Source organism: Scyliorhinus torazame, chromosome 19, assembly GCF_047496885.1.
Source record: "Scyliorhinus torazame isolate Kashiwa2021f chromosome 19, sScyTor2.1, whole genome shotgun sequence".
Lineage (NCBI taxonomy): Eukaryota > Metazoa > Chordata > Chondrichthyes > Carcharhiniformes > Scyliorhinidae > Scyliorhinus > Scyliorhinus torazame.
Window position 1 is genome coordinate 125407061 of NC_092725.1, and position 24712 is coordinate 125431772.

Below are 24712 nucleotides of genomic sequence, written 5' to 3' on the forward strand. Positions count from 1 at the left end.
AGTGCAGCATCGTGCTCACATATGCCCCGACGTCCGCTCCCTCCACACCTTCAGGAAGACCAAGAATCCTCAGGTTGTTCCTCCTTGCGTTGTTCTCCAGTGCCTCCAACCTTTTCACACATCGTTTCTGATGTGCCTCATGCGTCTCCGTCTTCACCACCAGGCCCTGTATGTCGTCCTCATTCTCGGCTGCCTTTGCCTTCACGACCCGAAGCTCCCGCTCCTGGGTCTTTTGTTCCTCCTTTAGCCCTTCGATCGCCTGTAGTATCGGGGCCAACAGCTCTTTCTTCATTTCCTTTTTAAGCTCTTCCACACAGCATTTCAAGAACTCTTGTTGTTCAGGGCCCCATGTTAAACTGCCACCTTCCGACGCCATCTTGGTTTTTGCTTGCCTTCCTTGCCGCTGTTCTAAAGGATCCACTGCAATCCGGCCACTTTCTCCTCCTTTTTTCATCCGTATCCAGGGGGGATTCCCTTCTGGTTTACCGCACAGTGTTTTTAGCCGTCAAAATTGCCGTTGGGGCTCCTATCAAGAGCCCAAAAGTCCGTTTCACCGGGAGCTGCTGAAACGTGCGACTCAGCTGGTCATCGCCGCACCCGGAAGTTGGAACTCCCTCCCTAACAGCACAGTGGGTGTATCTGTACCTCACGGGCTGCAACAATCCAAGAAGGTAGCTCACCACCATCTTCTCAAGGGCATCAAGGGATGGGAAATAAAAAGCTGGCCTAGCCAGCAAAGCACATATCCTGTAAAATATATTTTAAAAGTGACTTATTTTGCCCCAGAATGTCATTTCTCTTTTCCCACTGACCAGGTTAAACTGGTTGGCTTGTAATTGGTGGTTTTTTTCCTTACAATCTTGTTTGAACAAGTCTGTAACATTTGCAATTCCCTAAGTCTCTGAAACTACCCTGTATCTAATGAACATTGTGTCCAGTACAGTAGCACAGTGGTTAGCACAGTTGCTTCACAGCTCCAGGGTCCCAGGTTCGATTCCCGGCTTGGGTCACTGTTCTGTGCGGAGTCTTCATGTTCTCCCCGTGTCTGTGTGGGTTTCCTCCCACAGTCCGAAGATGTGCAAGTTAGCTGGATTGGCCATGCTAAATTGCCCTTAGTGTCCAGAAAAGGTTGGGCGGGGTTACTGGGTTATGGGGATAGGGTGGAGGTGTGGGCTTGGGTGGAATGCTCTTTCCAAGGGCCATTGCAGACTCGATGGGCAAATGGCCTTCTTCTGCACTGTAAAGGGTGGAATGCTCTTTCCAAGGGCCAGTGCAGACTCGATGGGCCAAATGGCCTCCTACTGCACTGTAAATTCTATGATTCCATGAGCTCCACCACGAGCACAACATTTTTCCAAGTTTGGTTTCTGCTTTCCCTTCATTTGTGGGAATGTGGTTGCGGGCAGTAGAGTAAAATTACCCCTTGGTTCGCGTGACCAGTTTGCCAACACTATGTACTCCAATGTTTAGCTTTCACAAATCAGCTCAGACGATCTCTGTTTTGTAATCAATTTGATCCATTCAAGAGATTGCAAGGCAAATGATAAAAATGTAAAAATTGGCACAAAGGCTCATGGATACCTAAGTAGCAGAATGAATAAAAACTTAAAACATACAAAAAGATCTGTAGAAACAAAGAAACATTGAAAATAGGAGCAGGAGTGGGCCATTCAGCTCTTCAACCCTCTCCACCATTCAACATGATCATGGCTGATCTTCTATTTCAACACCATACTCCCACACTCCACCCATACCCCTTGATACCTTTGGAGGTTAGTAATCTATCTATTTCCTTCTTAAGTATATTCAGTGACTTGGTCTCCACAGCCTTCTGTGGTAGAGAATCCCACAGGTTTGACACCCTTTGAGTGAAGAGGTTTCTCCTAATCTGAGTCTTAAATGGCCTACCCCATATCCGTTGATTGTGACCCCTTTTCCTAGACCCCCCCAGCAAGAGGAAACAACATCCCTTCATCCAGTCTGTCCAGCCCTGTCAGAATTTTAAATGTTTCAATGAGATCACCTCTCATTCGTCTAAACGGCAGTGAATACAGGCCCAGTGACCCAATCTCTCCTCCTATGACAATCCTGCCATCACAAGAATCAGACAGGTGAACCTTCGCTGCACTCCCCCTATGGCCTTGTATGTCCTTTCTTAGGTAGAAGACCAAAACTGCACACAATACTCCAGATCTCACCAAGGTCCTATACAGCTGCAGTAAGACATCCTTGCACCTGTACTCAAATCCTCTGACAATGAAGGACCATTCGCCCTCCTAACTGCTTGCTGCACCCAGATTCTGTCGTACGTCATCATTTCTCAATCTATCACCATTTAAATAATACTCTGCCATTCTGTTTTTCCTACCGAAGTAGATAACTAGATAACTTCGCACTTGTCCATGATATAATGCACCTGCTATCTATTTGCCCACTCAATTTACCTGAATCGCCTTGAAGCTTCTTATCGTCTTCACTACTCACATTCCCACCAAGTATTGCCAACAGCAAACTTGGAAATATTACATTTGGTTGCCTAATTCAAATCATTGCGAGTAGCTGAGGCCTAAGCACTGCTCCCTATGGGACCCCACTAGTCATCATCCATCGTCTGTTTCCACCCTGCTAGCCAATTCTCAATCCATGCCAATATATTACCCCCAAATCTCAGGTGCTTTAAATTTGCGCATTAACCGCTTTTGTGGGATTTTATGAAAAACCTTCTGAAAATCCAAATACACATCTGCTGGTTCTCCCTGTAAAAGAACTAAAACCATTTATCTATAAAACATGCAGGTACTTTAAAGGCTTTCTCACAGGCAGGTATGCCTAATGCCTCCTACCCGCCAAGTATCGATGGACAGTTGGAGATTTATTGTTCTGTACGCGTTTGGACTATAACATAGGAACGTACCTTGCCCAGTCCCAATGGGCACAAAGGTTTTGAACAAAGAAGAAAGAGAAGTACAGCACAGGAACAGACCCGTCGTTCCTCCAAGCCTGTGCTAATCATGATGCTCTAACTAAAAAACAAACCTTCTGCTCTTCTCGGTCCGTATCCCTCTATTTCCTCCCTATTCATGTATCCATCCAGATGCCTCTTAAATGTTGCTCATATACCTACTTCCACCACATCCTCTGGCAGCGCATTCCAGGTGTCAAAAACTCTCTGCATCAAAACTTACCCCACACACCTCCATTAAACTTTCCCCCTCTCACCTTGAACCTGTGCCCCCTTGTAATTGACACTTCCACCACTGGAAAAAGCTTCTGACTATCCACCCTGTCTATGCCTCTCATAATTATGTAGACCTCTATCAGATCTCCCCTCAGCCTCCATCTTTCCCGCGAAAACAATCCTAGTTTATTCAACCTCTCCTCATAGCCAACACCCTTGTGACCAGGCAACATCCTGGTGAACCATCTTTGCACCTTCTCCAAAGTTTCCACGTCCTTCTGATAATGTGGTGACCAGAACTGCACTCAATACTCCAAATGCGGCCTAACCAAGGTTCTATATAGCTGCAACATGATTTCTCAACTCTTGTACTCAATGCCCCGGCTGATGAAGGCAAGCATGCCAAATGCCTTCTTCATCACCTTGGCCACTTGTGTTGCCACTTTTAGGGAACTTGGACCGGCACGCCCAGATGTTTATACCACAGACTACCCCACTCTGACCCTGAAACCAACACTAAGTGGACAGGACCATATCCTACTCGAGCTCCTGACTGTTGCAATCCAACCCAATACAAGTGGGATGGTGAGCAAATGGAAACGGCTTTGTTGAGTGCAAAATGTATTTGGAAGACCTGTTCAGACAGGCACTCTGCATCAAAAAAATCTGTTGCCATCATAAAGCAGCATTTAAGAGATTTTCAGCTGGGTTGCAGAAACAGAGATAAGACTGTTATGCACAGATTTTGCAATTCTAATTGCTCACCTTTTCCAAAGCGGTGGCAGGAAGTAAAATGAGCCATTGTCACTGTTGGGAGAGGTCAAGTGATCAGGATTGAGACTCTTACAGGAACTGTTCAGGAAACTCAATTCAGGCGGGATAATTCCCTTAAAATCACCGTTAAATTCAGCGATCAGGGAAATCATTTCATTTCTTGGGAGCAGTACTCGTTTTAAAATGCCGATTGTTCCTACATTTGTGTGTAACACGTATTCCCAAAGGAGGTTTTTGTTTTAAAATGTTTTGCCGGTCTCGCTCAGACACCGATGATCTGGACACCAGAGTGGGGCAGCTCCCAAACTGCGTGAGATTTGACTGCGGCTTGTGGTCTCTCTTTGTCTCGGAGTGTCTCTTTTCATTTCCACCCCCGGCGTGTTTTTTGCACGGACCGGCAGCCAGGAAGGTGTGGCTGGGTTTTGTCAGTCAATGATCCCCATGGGCTGATGCTGTGTGAAGGTGGGCGGTTACAGAGACTGCAGTGAATCAGAGCCGGAGTCAGCAATGCTGCTCTGCAGTTCAATCTCTCTCTGGACAAAGGGAGACGCTCACAGGGGTCAATTCACAACAATCTTCCACGGACCACGGACAGGGGCTGCCTTTGATTGACGTGTAGATGCACAGCCCCTCCTGTATACACCTATTACAACAAAAAAAATACCCCTGGAATGATCATTGAATGGGACCCAGCGTCTAGCGAGAGCAGTCGACGCACATCCCTTTCTGGGGAATAAAGATTTCGTGGTCGGTTGCCTTTGGACCAGGATTCGCAATGAAAAAGGGTAAACACTCCCTGTCTTCAGGCAAACGCGCTGGCAAATGCCTGAAAAGGCAAAACACCACCGGTATGACCAACATCATCAGCAATGTGCTGAGGAAGAGGAGCTGCATCGCTAGGACTGCCCCCCGGCTGCTCTGCACACTCGAACCAGGTGAAGCCTCTGTTTAAAAAAAAACAATCAAACCAGGACTTTTTAAAAGGGGATTTAAATGCCCTACCGTCCGACGTGTTGTAAATCTTAACAGGCGCAGTGTAGGTGTGTCATGGGTATGATAATCAAAACTGTACTTGGCCTGCGAGCAATCTGTTATTAAGGTTTAAAAAATAGAATCAGCCTTTTACATTTGGTATAAGGAGAACGAATAGCTGCAATCAGCAGATTTACAGATCCCCCCCCCATTATCGAGATCAAAGGGATTACTGGTTGAGATGGGGAATTGCAGTTTGTGTATTAACAATGTCAGCCCAGGGGGTGTGCAGTAGGTTTGAGCCGATTAGGTTTCAGGAGTAAGGTCTTGGCGGAAACACAGCCGCCCAAAGGAAGCCTCCGCAGGCATGGGGAGGGGGAGGAATGAAGCGGGGTGGAATGGAAGCAGGTGTGGAGGGAGCTGGGATAACGCTGTGTCTGTGTGTGTGTCTGTGCGTGCATGAGGGTCTGCGTGTGTGGGTCTGTGTGTGTGTGTTTGGGGGGGGGGTCTGTGTGTGTGACGGTGTTGTGTGTGCGTGTCTGTGCGTGTGTTGGTCTGTGTGGGGGGTCTGTGTGTGTGTGCGTGCATGAGGGGTCTGTGTGTGTGTGTGGGGGGGGGTCTGTGTATGACTGTGTTTGTCTGTGTGGGGGTCTGTGTGTGTGTGTTTGGGTCTGTGTGTGGGAGGAGGTCTGTGTGCGTGTGGGTCTGTGTGTGTATGGTTGTGTGTGGGGGTCTGGTGTGTGGGCCTGTGTGTATCGGTGTGTGGGTTGGGGGGGGCCTGGGGTGGAGATTCTGTGTGTGTGTGGGTCTGTGTGTGTGGGGATGGGGTATGTGTGTGCATGGTGCTGATGTTGGACAGATGGTTTGCTCGCAAAAGGGAGGTTCTGGCGACACACACGCTATCAGCAACACACAAATAACCCCCCTCCCTCCCCCTGCCCAGCTTCCAGCCCTGAACACAGGAGCTCTGGATAATGTGATGGGGGCGGGGGGGGGGGGGGGGGGGGGGATCACAATTGGCCTTCCGTAATGACAAGGATCCGCCACAAACATCAACCTCGCTGAAACAGCAGTGATTTCATGCTGGCCTCCAGCATGTTCAGCACCGCGGATCTGTGGACAGCGCAATGGCGGGGGGGACCGGTCTGTGGGTCACGGCACCTCCTCTGGTCCCAGCCTGTGAGTGTAAAACGCAGGCGAGCTGAAGGCAGTTAGTTCCTTCCCCCTATATCAAGTCAGCACCGCGATGGTGTACAAGCCCTGTCTTTTGTTACTCTGCCAGGTGGCGTGCTGCATTACGAGAATACCGAATAAATACTGTTGGGATGACAATAATTGGTCGTTGTTGGTGTCTTTTAATGATGCAGGGTTACAGCAGGGCAAACGGTCCCATAGTTTAACTGACAAGCTATTGTGTGAAACAAATTTGCCAGTTTTTTTTCCATGCAAGAGCTGGACATGCTTTGGCTGTTTGTACATTTAATCCATTTTTCGCATTAACATTGTCCTTTGTCCCCTTTCAGGAGTTGATACAAAACTGAAATTTACAATCCAACCATCAGTAAGCAAGCATGGATTTCAGCAGGTAAGTCATTTTGAACAATTTTCAAATTCCTGTTTACGTTGTTGGGGGCCTAGTCATCTTAATCACAGGACTTTACTGCAGGAGGCCCAGGTGGAAAAATTCCCAGTCTTCATTATCTTCAATTCCTCCATCAAAAGGTCAACAGTCTACTGGCTATTCTGCAGATGATGAGGCAGGTCATGCTGCTGTGCAGGGAGACCTGGGCAGCCACCAGGTTGGGTGGAGCAGCCACATAAATGGATATGACTGACTTGCTGGCAAATGTGCTGCAGCAAAGTCACGATGGCTTCTTTGGCAGCACCTTCCAAATCTGTGAGCTCCACCAACTAGAAGGCAAGGGCTGCAGATATCCTCTCCAACCCCGCACCATGCTAAACTGGACATATATAAACCATTTCCTCATCAACGTGAATTCAAAATCCTGAAACTCCATAACCAATGGTATTCTCCACACATGCTTCAGTAGTTCAAGCAGAAAGTGTACTGACCCCTACTCAAAGGCAATTAAGGATGTGCAATGAATGCTAGTGATCGTCATATCCAGACAATGAAAAATGTTTAATTTTTAAAAATTGTTTGATGTAATATTGGACTATTTAACTCTTTCAGACTGCACCTATTTTTTAAATCCATGCAATGATGTGGGCATCGTTGGCTAGGACAGCATTTATTTCCCATCTCTAATTACCCTTAAGAAGGTGATGGTGAGCTGCCTTCTTGAACCACTTCAGTCCATGTGGTGCAGGTACATCCACAAGGCTGTTAGGGAGGGGAGTTCCAGGATTTTAACTCCGTGACAGTGAAAGAATAACCATATATTTCAAAGTCAGGGTGTTGTGTGGTTTGGAGGAGAATCTATGCTGCAGATACTGATTTAGTATCAGTATTTTACAGTTATGTCACAGGCTGGCATCAAACAGGCCTGAACCAGATGACAGTGCCATTGTTGTTTTGATATTATCTATGCTCTAACTTCAGTAGCACTCTTGCTTCTGAGTCCGAAGGTTCTGAGTTCAAGTTCCAGTCCAGAACTTGAGCACCAAGTGCTGTCTTTCAGAAGAGGCATCAAAACTGAGAACCCACCTGCTGTCTCAGGTAAAAGATCACAGGGCACATTTTCAAAGAAGAACGGGGAGTTTACCCACTTGCCCTGACCAATATTTCTTCCCTGATCAACATCACACAAATAAATTATCTGGTCATTATCACATTGTTGTTTGTGGGAGCTTGCTGTGCACACATTGGCTGCGGTGTTTTCTACATTGAAGCACTGACTACTCATCAAAAACTACTTCACTGGCTGGTAACCACTTTTGAGATGTCCGGTGGTCATGAGAGACACTATAGAAATGCCAATCTTGGGGCAGCACGGTGACGCAGAGGTTAGCACTGCTATCTCACGGCACCAACGTCCCAGGTTCAATTCCGGCTCTGGGTCACTGTCCGTGTGGAGTTTGCACATTCACCCCATGTTTGCGTGGCTTTCGCCCCCACAACCCAAAGATGTGCAGGCTAGGTGGATTGGACAAGCTAAATTTGCCCCTTAATTGGAAAAAATGAATTGGGTACTCTAAATTTATTTAAACAAAAGAAATGCCAATCTTTATTTCTTATTCTGGAATATATGAAGTCATTCTCAGAGCTGAACAGTGAACAATTAAGACTGAACCAGAATAATTAAATGCTTAGCTCCATGTATTATTAGGAAGTTCCCAACCATAGTTTGATTTTCATATAAATCATCCAACACCTTTTCCGTATTCATGAAATAACAGTTGGAATGGCTTGAGATAAGTTTTAATTTAATTTTTCCATTGTCAAGAAAATAATTTGAAAAATTATTACAAGCGCCAACAGGAAAGACACAGCATATACGGTTGGTTAAATTCACAGGGTTGATATTGATGTCCCCAACAGAGCAAAAATGGAATGGAAAATCATAAGATAAATGATCAAGTCAATGAGCTGGATGGTACACTCCCCAACCAGCTAGATTGAACTTGGGAGATGCGACTTGCCCATTGTGTACCTGCTCACCCAGCGCCCACTCCAATTTTATCAGTGACACCAGTGGGACAACTGAGACCTTTAAGTGGTCAGCACCTGGATTTAACCAGTGACGAGACGGGCCCCACACCAAACGGCCTGCCGCAGACTCCCCCACATGGGAATGAAATGAAAATGAAATGAAATGAAAATGAAATGAAAATCGCTTATTGTCACAAGTAGGCTTCAAATGAAGTTACTGTGAAAAGCCCCTAGTCGCCACATTCTGGCGCCTGTTCGGGGAGGCTGGTACAGGAATTGAACCGCTCTGCTGGCCTGCCTTGGCCTGCTTTAAAAGCCAGCGATAGCCCAGTGTGCTAAATGGGCTGTTGGAGGGCAGGTGGATCTCTCTTCAGGGAGCCCCTGGATCTATTGGAGGGACCCCTGGTTCGCTTCCCCCAAGGCCTCTCAAACTTCAGCGCCACAACCCCCTCACCATCCTCCAAACATTGAGAAAGTCACAATGCTGTGCAGTTCAAGCCTCAAATGCAGTACCAGCAATGACCACCACTCCCAGTGTTGCTCAGTAACCCTCTGAGGCAGGCCCTCCTATCCCTGTGGGGCTGAAGTCCTTTCTGCAGTCTATTAACGGCTAACCTTTACCTGGATGGGCTCACCCCAAACCACCGCCACAAACATTAGCTGGCCAGGGTTAGAGTGGGTTGGGGTTATTGGGGGGGAGGTTGAGGGGTGTTTGGCTGGAACCACAGTATGCCATAAAATCCTGCCCAACCTGTGCAGCTTGGGTGTTCTAAATTCCACAACTTTGAAATTCCAGATGGTTACCAAAAGAGCTTCTTCTGATAGAGCCACCAAATAAATATGAATTATATGGGAGTGTTGCTGTTTTTTAAATGTCATTTCAATTTTCGAGTTGAAAATTAGCCTTCTTCAATAAAATGTTGCCCAATGTCGGATGAGGTAAAAGTGCTACACCATGTGCTGGCTGAGCCAAGACACCAGGAAAGCTCAATGTTCAGTCTATTTTGAATTCTCTAATAATCTCCTAGACCAGCAGTGGGAGTGCTGCAGTTGCCATCATTGTCCATGGACCAAAAACCAGGCAGAGTCTGTGGACAGCCCAATCATCTCCAGATAGAAAAGTGCACATTCACTGGGACCAGAGAGTGTTTCGCTATGATGCTCACATGGTCAAATAGTTTGTAAGCATTCACTGTTTAGATTCACACCTGAAAAATGACAACTTCAGCAAACATTGCAGGGCTAACGGCATGCATGATTATAATTTACACTCCTGACCTCATTACAGCTTTGGTTCAAACATGGATGAAAGAGTTGAATGCCAGAGGTGAGGTGGGAGTGACTGCCCTTGACATCAACGCAGCATTTGACTGAATATGGCATCAAGGAGCCTTGGCTAAACTAGAGTCAATGGGAATCAGGGGGAAAACTCTGCGCTGGTTGGAGTCATACCTGACACAAAGGAAGATGGTTGTGGTGGTTGGAGGTCAATCATCTCAACTCCAGGACATCATTACCGGAGTTCCTCGGGATAGTGTCCTCGGCCCAACCATCTTCTGCTACTTCATGAATGACCTCCCTTCCATCATAAGGTCAAAAGTGGGGTCGTTCTCAGATGACTGCACAATGTTCAGCACCATTTGCAACTCCACAGATAATGAAGCAGTCCATACCCAAATGCTACAAGACCTGGACAATATCCAGGCTTGGTCTGACAAGTAGCAAGTTACATTCACACCACACAATGCCAGGCAATGACCATCTCCTACAAGAGAGGATCTAACCATCGCCCCCTTGACATTCAATGGCATTAGCGTTGCTGAATTCCCCACAATCGAACATCTTGGGGGTTACCATTGATCAGAAACTGAACTGGACTAACCATATTAATACTGTGGCTTCCAGGGCAGGTCAAATGCTAGGAATCCTATGGTGAATAACTCACTTCCTGACCCCCAAAGCCTGTCCACCATCTACAAGGCACAAGTCAGGAGTGTGATGGAAGACTCTCCACTTGCCTGGATGAGTGCAGCTCCAACAACACTCCAGAATCTTGACACAGTCCAGGACAAAGCAGCCTGCTTGATTGCTCCCCCTTACACAAACATTCAAACTCTCCAGCATCGACGAACTGTGACAGCCGTGTGTGTCATCTACAAGATGCATTGCAGTAATTCACCAAGGTTCCTTAGACAGTACCTTCCAAACCCACAACTACTTTACCATCTAGAAGGACAAGAGCAGCAGATACCTGGGAACCCCACTACCTGGAGGCTCCCCTCCAAGCCACTCACCATCCTGACTTGGAAATATATCGCCGTTCCTTCATGTTGTTGGGGCTAAAACCTGGAACTCCCTCTCTAACAACACTGTGGATGTACTTACACCTTAGGGACTGCAGCGGTTCAAGCAGGCAACTCACCACCATCTTCTGAAGGGCAGTTAGCGTTGGGCAATAAATGCTGGATTAACCTGCGATGCCCACATCGCACAAGTGAGTTTAAAAAAAACACCAGAATAAATGGCTACCTTCTGAAGCACGGTGGGGGGGGGGGGGGGGGGGAGACAAATTAGTCAAATAATTTGATTTTACTTCATAGATAATAGTTGCTGAAAATTATAATATGAAACTTCCCTGAAGACATTTTTGGAGAATTAATTCATACTTATTCTTTGTTTTTAGTGGTATGATGCTCTGAAAGCCGTTGCTCGGTTACCAACGGGAATTCCAAAGGATTGGAGGAAAAGGGTAAATCATTCTCAATTGTGGAGGCTGTGTCTGGGTGCTCTTTACATCTGTTTCTGTTACTACCAAAACTATTTACACATGGTCAATTCTCTTTCAAAGCTGCATATCACAAAGGAATTTACATAAGCTGGGTAAAAGACTATTAAAATTGACTAAGATTACAAATATCAGAGTTACTTTAGATAGAATTACAATGAGCAATAATCTCTCGCAAATATCCTTCAGATTTGATCGAAAGTTCTTTTGTAATTTGTGACTTGCGAAGATATATATTACAAAGGCTTGATGAGGTTTTATTCCACAATTTATAAATGATGACTAATGTATTTATGGATGAAATCTCAGTGCTGAGTGGACTATAAAAGATGTCCTGTAGGATATTTTTAACATAGAATTTACAGCAAGAAGGAGGCCATTCGGCCCATCTAGACTGCACCGGCTCTTGGAAAGAGCACCCTACCCAAGGTCAACACCTCCACCTGATCCCCATAACCCAGTAACCCCACCCAACACTAAGGGCAATTTTGGACACTAGGGGCAATTTATCATGGCCAATCCACCTAACCTGCACATCTTTGGAGTGTGGGAGGAAACCGGAGCACCCGGAGGGAACCCACGCACACAGGGGGAGGATGTACAGACTCCGCACAGACAGTGACCCAAGCTGGAATCGAAACTGGGACCCTGGAGCTGTGACGCAATTGTGCTATCCACAATGCTACCGTGCTGCCCATATCTTGTTATATATTGTATTCACATTATGTTCCAACTAAAGAATAAAAATGATTTTAAAAATTGACATGCTCATTTCGTTTTGAAAAATATTTTTATTGGCATTTTGCACTTAATGTCCAAACTTTGCAGAACAATACAGATACAACAATAATAATCCACATGAACCACAGGTCACCCCCCCCCCCTCCCCCTAGTTTGTTACTGGTTGCAAACTGGTCTAATACAAGGTTTCTGAACTTCTTCCATGTGTCGTGGAATCTCTCTTCGGATCCCCTTATCGAGAATTTTATTTTTTCTAGTTGCAGGAACTCGGCCAAATTTGAGAGTCATTCCAAAGCCCTGGGTGGTGCTGCTGACTTCCAGCCCAACAGAGGTCTCGGCCTGTCGATTAGTGAGGCGAAGGCCAGGGCGTCCGCCCCCTTCCCTCTTCTGAGCTCTGGATGCTCTGACACCCCGAAGACCACCACAGACAGACACAGCTCCATCTCGACCCCACCACCTTGGACATGGCCTTGAAAAAGTCCGTTCAGAACTCCCTGAGTCTGGGGCAGGACCAGAACATGTGGGTGTGGTCGGCCGGGACCCCCTGACACCGCTTGCACTTATCTTCCACCTCCGGGAAGAACCCGCTTATGTGTGGCTTAGTAAGGTGCGCTCTGTGCACCACCTTGAGCTGCACCAGGCTTAGCCCAACGCAGGAGGAGTTGATTCCGTGCTGCGCCTCGATCCAGAGTCCTCCCCCTATCTGCATGTCCAGGTCCTCCTCCCATTTCTGCCTGGTCTCGTTCAGTGGGGTCCTGACCTTTTCCATGAGTCACCCGTAGATGTTGCCGCATTTGTCATCCCCTACCAGTCCAGCCCTACCATTGTGTCCAGAAATGTGTGTCCGGATCTCTGGGGAACGTTTTCTTTCTCCTCGTGGAGGAAATCACGCAGCTGAGCCTCTCCGAGAGTTATCCCAGGGTCAGCAGTCTATCGCCCATGTACATGACAGTGCCCCTCTGTCCTCCCGCCATGTCCCAAATATGGTGCCTACCCTTGCCGGTGTAAACATGGCTGTTGCATATGGGGGCCTTTATAGACATCGCGCCAAGCTTGAACTGGTTCCATATCCTTAGTGTGACCACTACCACCGGACCCCTGGAGTATGTGTATGGTGGGGAATGGACTGGTGGCCAGTGCTCAGAGAAACATCCCTGTGCAGGAGGCCTCCTCCATTAGGACTCAGTCTGCCTCCAGTTCCTTTCGCCACCCCTCAGCCACTCCACGTTGGCCGCCCAGTGGTAGAATTGGAGGTTTGGTAGGATCAGGCCTCCCACTTGTCGCCCTCTCTATCAGATGGTGTTGCGAATCCTAGGGACTCTTGACCCCCAAATGAAGGCCATGATTAACTTAACAACCCTGATGAAGAAGGACTTTGGAATGAAGATCAGAAGTGATCAGAATATGAAGAGGAACCTAGGCCGTACGTTCATTTTGATCGTCTGGGTCTGCCCTTGTTCATGGGCTATTCAAGATGACCGCCGACTATTTTCTCGTTTTCACCGTCTGCCACGTCTGACACGTTGCAACCAGCGCTCTACCCTCCCTCCTCCCTTCCCCCTGTTTCCCCTCTGATACCCCACTATCCTTTTGCTCCCCCCTTCTAGCCTCTCCTTGGCTTTACCCCCTTCTCTGACTTGCCCGACCACCTCTTTGTTCGCCCTTTGTTTCCCCTGAAGCTCTGTTTTTCCCTTCCCCTTCGCCAGATTCTACCCACCCCCTCCCCCGAGAGGTGTACCGCTGTCTCCTCCTCTCTACTCCCGTACACCAGCCTGCTCTCTAGTGTAGCGGCTCCCCTAACAGTCGGTTTCCCCTATATAACCCCCCTGACTACCTCATCCCCCCCACCCCCATCCCCGCTCTCTCCGTGCCTCTATTTGTGTTCATTCCTGCCCCTCTCAACCTCTTACAGTCTGTGTTCTGGCCTCTGCTCTCTATCGTTGTTTGCCTAATCCATTTTTCTGTACAGATTTGTTGGCTTCCTCTGGGCTGTCAAAGTAATGCTCTTTATCCTGACATGTGACCCATAATTTGGCAGGGTGGAGCATACCAAACTGCACCCCACCTTGGTAGAGTGCGGATTTGGCACTGTTGAATTCTGTCCAGCGCTTGGCCAGGTCTGCACCAATGTCCTGGTACAAGTGGATGGAATATCCTTCCCACTTGTTGCCCTTGCTGCACCTCAGGATCCGCTCTTTGTCTTGATACCTGTGGAGCCACACGGTTATCGCCTGCAGTGGTTCCCCAGCCCTGGGCTGCTGCTGAAGTGACCTATGGGCATGGTCTTCCTCCGGGGGTTTGGTGAAGCCCTCCTCGCCGACCAGCTTCCCGAGCATCGCTGCTATGTATTCTTATAGTTTCTCCCCTCCATTCCTTCCGGCAACTTCCACAATTCTCAGCTTCTGCCAACGCGATCTGTTCTCCTGGTCGTCGATTTTGTCCTTCAGCCCTTTCTGAGTTCTGACAAGGCTCGCAACCTCGGCCTCAATTGCCGCAATCCGGTGCCCTTGGTCCCTGGTGGCTTTTTTTGAGGTCCCTAGCTGTCATCTCCTGGACCTCAACCACTGCTCCATATTGTCCATTGCCTCCTTCATGGGGGCGGCCGCGGCTTCCACTGCCGTCTTAAAGGCTACCAGGAAGTCTCTTCTCATCTCCTCCCTGTGTCTCTGGAGCTCAGGGGTGATGAAGCTGGTCAATTTGTCCATCAGCGCCTGGGTCTGCACTGGGAGCTGTGTGGGGTTGGCCCTCACCGATTCTGTACCTCCACGTACAGTTCCCTGCTCCCAGGCTGAGGTATCCCTCCCTTCGTCTCTACTGGCTTTTCGGCTGGGGGGCTGGTTCCTTCCCATCCTGCTTGGCAGTGCGGCCGATGGGAGGTTAAACCGGAAGGGGGGTGGTTATAGGTAATTTTGGTGCCTATTTGTTGGGGTTAAAAGGCCGTAGTCGAGATTCTTAGATGAAAGCTGCCTTTCGTGTGACCGTTCAACTCAAAGCTGCCACCAGAAGTGACATGCTAATTTTAAATGTGGACTATTTTACTTATCTCTAGCTTATTTTTCTATTGCCATACACAATATCATCACCATTGAAATTTAAGGAGATTACTTCATCCAAGTGTTACTATAAAGCAACAATATGTCACCGAGTGTGAAAAACTCATAGAGCAACAGCAAAAATCTCATTCAAAAGCAGTGGGTTACAGTGCTGAAGGAGATCTTTCTGAATCTTCATGAGTAGCTATAGTAGGACATTAAGTACAGGACTGGTTAACAACAGTGGTAGTTATCACCATCTTTATACTGGTTTAAGCACCATCTTGGAAGTCAGTGTTGCCCCGAATGACTTCACATGTAAATTACTCATTGTTACTCTGAGCCATGATGTGCAAAGAGAATTTAGTGCTTAAATGTTAATTGCATTTCCAGATTTTCAGCGTTTAAAGCACTTTTGTATCTTTTGAATTTACTCTAACTGTGCTCTGTTCAGAATAATTTTGGCCGAAACATTTATTGTCCAGAACTAACTTGGTTATTTAAATACTATCAGTTGCCATTAAATGTGCTGTGACACAGCAGAATGATTAATTCAGTACGCAACCTAGTTCCACTCGGGAACAAGAATTTAAAATCATTGCAATGCACTTTATAAATGCGGAATGCATTACACATCTGGAAATAGTGCAATTGTATGGAGCAAAAAGTAATCAGTCCAGTGATGTTTTAAATTTAAATTAAATGATTGGAAAGGATACAATTTACCAAATACAAAGCTTTCATAGTTTAGGCCATTTCACAGCAATGTGGTCAGCAGTCACCAAATTTTATGAACAAGTGAATATTTACTGATTGTTGTATTTTCATACCAGTTAAGCCTTTTGTAAATGTAAAATGTTTTTTTCGATTAAGGGGCAATTAGCGTGGCAAATCCACCTACCTTGTACATTTTTTGATTGTGGGGGTGAGACCCACGCAGACATGGGAAGGATGTGCAAACTCCACATGGACAGTGACCCGGGGTCCGGATCGAACCCGGGTCCTCGGCGCCGTGAGGCAGCAGTGCTAACCACTGCGCACTGTGCCACCCTATAAATATAAAATGTTTTAATTAGAATAGTCACACCTCCTAATATCTCCTGCTTTGGCTTGGTAATAATTTCTGACTAAGCTTCTGTGGTTGCTTGTCTATATTACATGTAATATATAAACATAAGTTGTCCCTTCATAAGGTTAACACATTCCTTTCATCATGTTGCCAACTACATTGATCTAATGAGACTTTATGAAGCAAAGGGTGAAAAAGGCAGACCACATTGACACTGAAATCAATTGTGGCCTATTTACAGGACATATTCGTTTTGATATAACGCAACATTGCTGTACTTTCATTAAAATAAACTTTATACAACTGAGTGATCATGATGGATACAAATTTAAATATCAAATTTATTTCCAAATTTTGCTAACTATTGCATTTTTCTGAAAGCTCAAGGAGCTGAGCATTAAAACAAGGGCGCTCTTTGCTTTCATCTCTGACACAAAAAGTTTAGCTGCTCAGATCCTGATAGTTCTAGTGTATCTGTTAAAGCTTCTTGAATTTTAATGAGCTGTATTATTTATTGTAGTATCTATTCCCCTTCAGGTTTGGCTGACTCTAGCAGATCAGTACTTGCACAGCATCTCAATTGACTGGGAGAAGACTATGCGTTTTGCTTTTAATGATAGGAGCAACCCTGATGATGATTCTATGGGCATTCAAATAGTGAAGGTAATGCCAAATCTAACCCTGTGCATACATATGCATGCGCAGCAGTAATTGACATGTGGATATACTGTATATCTAGGGGGACTGGGAATATATTGACTTTAAAACGTTTTGTTTTTGACAATTTTCTTGATACGTTTTCCAATTTTGAAGTCGAACTTATATCCTTCACGCAAGATAATTTGAACATTTATAATGATGGATGTGTACATTAAGACATTTATTGGTATTGTGTCTATTGATTTAACGCTTGTGACTGTGAGAAACTGGAAACTTTGGATTTATTTGGAATGTTTTTTGAAGGTTTTGGAATGATTCACTGAGCAATTCCTCCTCTCACTCCCCATCCGTTTTGTGAAAGAAATCGAATGCACATTGTTTTCTAATTGTTCTCTTTTATGAATTAACATTGCCCACTACCTTCAAAACAGTTTTACTTCATTCTTGAGTGGCTGGTAGATCTGGCTGTAGAAGTGGAGAATGAAGGACAGCAAGAGAATTCTTTACTCTAAGATTCCTAATTAGCCCTATCTCAATACACACAAGAGTGAAGAAAAGTGGGGGAATGGGAGTATTTTCAGTATAAAGCTGGAAGTGCTGAAGGTTTGAGCAGCGAGTAAGGGAGTTGTTTTCTTATTTTGATAACTCTGTTATGTCATTGAATTAATGTTGGCATTTTAACCATGACCTGGGTGCTAAGTTTCTTTAAGTGGTGTTAGAAATGTCTGAATTCTTCCCTCTGGCTACCCTGATCTCAGACAGGGTATCTAGCCAATGGATAGCACAGGTAATGCTGGCTGTCCGTCTGGGTATTTCCTCGGGAAGATGATGGTGTAGTGGTAATATTATTAGACTGCTAATCCAGAGGCCCAGGCTAATGCTCGAGGGACATGGGTTAATTGCTGGTAGAATTTAAATTCAATTAATTAAAACCTGGAATATAAAGCTAGATTCAGAAATATGACCATAAAGCTATCACAATTGTTGTAAAATGCATCTCGTTCACTCATTTCCTTTGGGAAAAGAAATCTGCTGACCTTACCTGGTCTGGCCTACATGTGACTCCAGATCCAGCTGACTCTTTGCTGTCATCTAAAATGGCCTTGCAGACCACTCGGTCCAAGGGCAATTAGAGATGGGCAGCAAATGCTGGCCTTGCCAGTGATGACTGCATTCCATGAAAGAATTTTTTAAAAATCTTCTTCTAAATGAATTCCCAACATATATTTACTTGGTTGCCTGGGACCACCTGTACAGGTGCATGTTGTGCATGTCCTGCTCTCTCCATGCTAGTTTCCAGGGACAATTGAATCTCTAGGCCATTATCTTTCCAGCAAAAAACTCTCACAATCATCATTTAATATTTCCAATAGCTGTACATTCATATGAAGACGAAATGATTTCATGGACAATTGATCATCCTCGTATTCAAATTTTGCCTTGTTTGCTTATCTTTGTTTGCTTACAGGTATTATTATTATTATCCAGCTGTCAAAATACAAATAACTGCTGCATGTTTGTTTGTATTCACTGTAAGCTGTTAATACCCACGGTAACTCCAGGTTCAGTATCCGGAAAGGAAAGCATTCAAAGGATGTCAGGGTAACCTAACAACAGTGTCCTTCCATGACGTGCATTGTGATGGCTACTGCTGCGAAACATGTATCAGTACTTGCGTAAATAACACTGCTGGTCTCCCACTTCCATGGTTTGGCATTTAGAATTTGCTTTTTTGTTACATGAAGGTTGAAATGCAGAGTATCTGTGAACGTACTGACATCAATTGAAAAATGCAAATCAGGACCTTTTTTCTTTTTAACCTTGATTCAGGGATGTCTGTATAACTCCACGTTGGTGATACTTTTAGTTGTTGTAAAGTTTGTTCATAGAATGTATGACATTAGCAAAGCAGGGTTAATTTTCCATCCATAATTGCTCTGAGGGCAATTAAGACTCAATTACATAAATTTAACCTTATTATCCTGACGAATAACTGACCCGATTGGATCCTTCTTTCTCTTTTATACTAATTGTGCTGGCTCTTGGGCTGATTTGGGTAAAATTTGAAGTTATCTGAGCAATTGCCAATGAAATATCCAATTGCTTAAAAGTGAATTTATCTAAAAGCAATCATTGCCAATGATGAAATCACTCCGTTTGCTCGAAAGACTTCAACTTCAATTAGTGTGCAAATAAAATAATCCTACAATTATACAGAACCTTTCACAACCTCAAGCATCCTCCAAATGCTTTCAGCCATAAGTCCTTTTGAAATGTAATGTAATTACCATACAGCCAGTAGCAGATACACTTTTTGGTGAGATTCATTGTGAGATACATGTTGGCCTGGACACTGAGACTTAGTCATCTTTGAAAAATTTCATGGGAACTTTCTCGTTCACTTGTGCAGGCAGATGTGAACTTAATCCAACGCTTAGACAAAAGACAGCAGCTCCAAACATCTTTCTTTCGTAAGTAAAGTCGCCATAGTCCCAGGTGACCATTGGCTGCTTTTCCCCTTTTGAGGGGTGGTGATTTAACCTGAGGATTTAACCAAGGTTGGGAAGACGGGGCCTTTATGAATAACCTCAGCCGGTACGGGAGTTGAACCCACGTTGTTGGCCTCGCTCTGCATCAAAAACCAGCTATCCAGCCAGCTGAGTTAAACCGGCCCTCAATCTTTAATTAAGGAAGAATGTAAAGGAAGAAAACATTAGAAATAGTTCAGAGAAGCTTTACTAGACGAATACCAGGAATGGGCGGGTTATCTTATGAGGAAAGGTTGGAGGGGTTAGGTTTTATTCACTAAAGATTAGAAGAGTTGGTTCTTGTGGAAGAACTTGGGACAATGTTTAAAAAGAAGAGGTCGCCCATTTAAGACAGAGATTAGGATAATTAATTTTTCTCAGAGGATAGTGGGTCTTTGGAACTCCCTTCCTTATAAGGCAGAGGAAACAGAGAATTTAAATATTTTTCAGGAAGAGCTGGATAGATTCTTGATGAATTAGGGCGTGAAAAGTTATTAGGAGTAGGTGGGAGGTTACAATCAGATCAGCCATGGTCTTGGTAAATGTAGGACAGCACCTGCTCTTTCTAGGCAGCACTTGACAACAAAAAGGCAGTCTTTAAAAAAAAACTGTGGTAGGAAAACCACCTGCTCCCCTGATTTAATGGATCCCTGCAGAGATATTTAAATAAACAATCTTAATCCCCCCTTTGAAAATGCCTGTCGATCAAAAAGATTTTAGGAGGCAATGGTGCTGAAATTGTATGTAAACGATGCAGTTCAAAGCTTTTAGCCTTCTAGGCACAGAGTCTTCAATACTTTAAAGGGCAATGAAATTGACTGTGAGAAATCATTTCAAAGGCTTCAATCTCATTAAAGGGACTACTTTTACCTTCATCTTAACAGACCTTTGTACTTGGCATACTGACAGATTGTTTAAACGGTTTTGGGGTTCAAATGGGAACACTTTCACTTTGTTATGAGAGAACTTTAAGTTTTAGATACTGGCTGACTGTTTAAGGGGTTTAAAGGCTGTAAATGGGAAAAGCAGCCAAATGAGCCCCATCCCAAGAAAGATCTGCAACCGGATCCCCTCCAGCCCAGCGCAAGTCTCCCTGATCTCCACCTCTGATGAAGGACCCTGATAGACAACCTGGAGGCACCTGTAGGGAGATTACCTAGCCCCTTGCAATCCCTCAGACTACAAGCTGCCAGGTTAGCACTGCCAAGGGGTGCGACCTGAAGGGGGGAATTGGGGGACTGAAGGGTGAGATGGGAGGGTGGGGGGGGGCAAGGTGTGAAATGAGGGGTGTCCTGAAGGGAGGGTGAGAGGAGTGAAAGGGGTTTATAGAATTATAGAATTTACAGTGCAGAAGGAGGCCATTCGGCCCATCGAGTCTGCACCGGCTCTTGGAAAGAGCACCCTACCCAAGGTCAACACCTCCACCCTATCCCCATAACCCAGCAACCCCACCCAACACTAAGGGCAATTTTGGACACTAAGGGCAATTTATCATGGCCAATCCACCTAACCTGCACATCTTTGGACTGTGGGAGGAAACCGGAGCACCCGGAGAAAACCCACGCACACACAGGGAGGATGTGCAGACTCCGCACAGACAGTGACCCAAGCCGGACTCGAACCTGGGACCCTGGAGCTGTGAAGCAATTGTGCTATCCACAATGCTACCATGCTGCCCCAAGGGGAGGAATGAGGAGGGGCGAGAGGGGCTACTGAGGGCGTGACACTTGCCAGCGATCGGTGGTGGTGGGGATGGGGCAGGCTGCAGCAGCATTCTGATATTGGTGTGCCCTTTAAAAGTGGCATTCCGATCCCAGGGGAGCGGGATCTGTCAGAGAGATTGAACCCTGCCCTTCTCAGGTCCAGCAAGAAGCAGGGTGTGCCATGGAATGGCACTGAAAACCCGATTGAGTGTAAAAACCTTTGTAAGTGCCATTGCATGGCACACCAGGGTCGCTCCGAGCTCCAGCAGGAACCACTCTGGTTTCCCTGCTGGCACTTAGTCACCGATTGGGAGAATCCTGCCCGAAACCTTGTGAGATTTAAGTTGGCAGCTGGGAATTCAAATCTCTTGTTGAAAGTTATCCATCTCTATAGGAATTATAACAATCTAAAAACACATTTACCAACAAAGCCTTTACAGATTTATTAACATTATTGTGCGGGGGACAAAGAGAGGCTCATAAATTGGTCATTGTTCTGAACCCTTCAAGATACGGCCGTAGAATGTAGATAAAGATTCACTTATACTTAGAATTGTTTGCTTCCAGGATCTTCACAGAACCGGTTGCAGTTCTTACTGCGGACAAGAAGCTGAGCAGGATCGTGTGATGCTGAAGCGAGTCCTTCTTGCATATGCTCGCTGGAACAAATTTGTAGGCTATTGCCAAGGCTTCAATGTACTTGCTGCGCTTATATTGGAAGTAATGGAAGGGAATGAAGGAGACGCACTGAAGGTAACTCCAATGATGCAGAACAAATTTGTTGATGCCGTTAAAGAAAGCAGAAAATTCCAATATATATAGTGCTCCATCACATTTTTGCGAATTCTAACTGCATTGATACAGATTTGCTGATTAGATCTACTTAGTCAGAGAAATTGGTACTGTAACACAAAGATGTACGGTTCAGATCGGATTCTTGTTTTATCTTCAGGCTGAAGCTTCACACTTCTTTTACTGTGACCTTTATCAGCTCATGTTTATTGACATTTTATTGACAATGTGGTGACTTAAACTGAATCATACACTAATCATCTAGCAATTTCAGCTTTTATTGTTGGTAGTTGAGTGTCAAGGAGGCATTGTTGAGGGTAGGTGGTGGTGGAGTTGGTATTGTCGCTGCACTAGTGACCCAGAGACCCAGGGTAATAATTAGTTTGAATTAGGACAGATAGGTTAACCTCAACAAAATAACTGGAATGAAAAGTTTGATGATGGCCATGAAACCATTTTTGATTGTTGTAAAACCCATCTAGTCCACTAATGTCCTTTAGGGAAGGAACTTTGCAGTACCTGGTCTGGCCTACACGTGGTTGACTCTTAAATGCCCTATGAAATAGCCTAGCAAACCACTTAGTTGTATTCAACTGGTACGCGACACAAAAAATGAATGAAACCCCGGATGGAACACCCTGCATCGCACTAGGCACCAGTAACAGCAATGGCAAACCGAGCCCTGCCAAACCTGCAAAGTCCTCCTTACTAACATCTGTGGCCTTGTGCCAAAGTTGGGAGAGCTGTCTAACAGACTAGTCGAGCAATAGCCTGACATAGTCATTCTCACAGAATCAGACCTTACAGACGATGTCCCAGCCACCACGATCACCATTCCTGGGTATGTCCTGTCTCACGGGCAGGACAGACCCAGCAGAGGTGGCAGCACAGTGGTATACGGTCGGGAGGGAGTTGCCCTGGGAGTCTTCAACATCAACTCTGGGCCCCATGAAGTCTCATGGCTTCACGTTAAACGTCGGCAAGGTAACCTCCTGCTGATGACCACGCACTGTCCACCATCAGCTGATGAATCAGTACTACTCCATGTTGAACACTACTTGGAGTAAGTGCAGAGGGTGGCCAAGCACAAAATATACCCTGGGTGGGGCACGTCCATGTCTATCATCAAGAGTGGCTCAGTGGTACCAGCACAGACCGAGCTGGCCAGATCCTAAAGGAAATAACTGCTAGACTGGGACTGCAGCAGGTGGTGATGGAACCAACAAGAGGGAAGAACATACTTGACCTCATCCTCACTTCTTGCTGCTGTAGATGCATCTGTCCCTGACAGTATCAGAACGAGTGACCACCACACAGTCCTTGTGGAGACAAGGTCCCATCTTCACATTGAGGTTACCGTCCATCGTGTTGTGTGGCACTACCATCGTGCTAAATGGGATAGACTTCAAATAGATCTAGCAATCCAACACTGGCCATCGATGAGGTGCTGTGAGACATCAGCAGCAGCAGAATTGTACTCAACAACAATCTGTAACCTCATGGCCTGACATATCCCCCACTCCGCCACTACCACCAAGCCAGGGGATCAGCCCTGATTCAATAAAGAATACGAGACAGCATGCCAGGAGCAACACCAAGCATACCTAAACAAAAGGGAAGTGTGAAACTACATCGGAGGACTACTTGTGTGCCAAACAGCATAAGCAGCAAGTAATAGACAGAGTTAGCGATTGTACAAGTAATCTATCGTATCAGATCTAAGTTCTGCAGTCCTGCAACATCCAACCATGAATGGTGGTGGACAACTAACCAACACACTGGAGGAGGAGGCTCCACAAATATCCCCATCCTCAGTGATGGAGGAGCCCAACTATGCAAAAGGCAAGGCTGAGGCATTCGCAACAATCTTCAGCCAGAGATGCCGAGTGGATGATCCATCTCGGTCTCCTCTAGAGCTCCCCAGCATCACATGTCAGTCTTCAGCCAATACAATTAATTCCACATGACGTCAAGAAATGGCTGAAGGCACTGGATAATGCAAAAGTTATAAGCCCTGACAATATTCTGGCAATAGTACTGAAGACTTAATCTCCAGAATGTGCCGCACCCCTAGCCAAGCTGTTCCAGTACAGCTACAACGCTAGCATCTACCTGGCAATGTGGAAAATTGCCCAGATGTGTCCTGTACACAAGAAACAGGACAAACTCCAACTCAGCCAATTACCACCCCATCAACCTACTCTCCATCATAATAATAATCACTTATTGTCACAAGCAGAAGCAAAGTGATGGAAGGAGTCATCAACAGTGCTATCAAGCAGCATTTACTTAGCAATAAACTGCTCACAGATGCTCCGTTGGGTTCCGTCAAGGTCACTCAGCTCTAGACCTCAATACAGCCTTGGTTCAAACATGGCCAAAAGAGCTGAATGCCAGAGGTGAATTAAGAGTGACTGCACTTGACATCAAGGCAGCATTCAGGGAATCAGGGGGGAAATTTTCTGCTGGTTGGAGTCATACCTGGCACAAAGGACGATGGTTGTGGTGGTTGGAGGTCAATCATCTCAGCTCCAGGACATCACTGCAGGAGTTTCTCAGAATAGTGTCCTAGCCCCAACCATCTTCAGCCTTCCATCATAAGGTCAGAAGTGGGGATGTCAGAGATGACTGCACAATGTTCAACATTATTCGCGACTCGTCAGAAAATGAAGCAGTCCATGTCCAAATGCAGCAAGATCTGGACAATATCCAAGCTTGGGCTGACAAGTGGCAAGTTACATTCACGCCACACAAGTGCCAGGCAATGACCATCTCCTACAAGAGAGGATCGAACTATTGCCCCTTGACATTCACTGGCATTACCATCGCTGAATCCCCCACAATCAACATCTTGGGGTTTACCAT

General features: G+C 45.7%; 1 protein-coding gene across 4 annotated transcripts in view; it reads left to right on the forward strand.

The window, feature by feature from the left end:
- The window catches only part of tbc1d30 (TBC1 domain family, member 30), a 112140-nt gene that overhangs the window by 42575 nt on the left and 44853 nt on the right, over positions 1-24712 (forward strand). For 2 of the 4 annotated variants that reach the window (XM_072485170.1, XM_072485169.1), the window contains exons 3-6: positions 6448-6509; positions 11221-11286; positions 16702-16827; positions 21623-21808. In XM_072485170.1, coding sequence (XP_072341271.1) covers positions 6448-6509; positions 11221-11286; positions 16702-16827; positions 21623-21808 — 440 coding nt within the window. Of the gene's footprint in view, positions 1-4376; positions 4888-6447; positions 6510-11220; positions 11287-16701; positions 16828-21622; positions 21809-24712 lie in introns of those variants that run through there. The other 2 variants (XM_072485172.1, XM_072485171.1) reach the window with 2 other exon arrangements.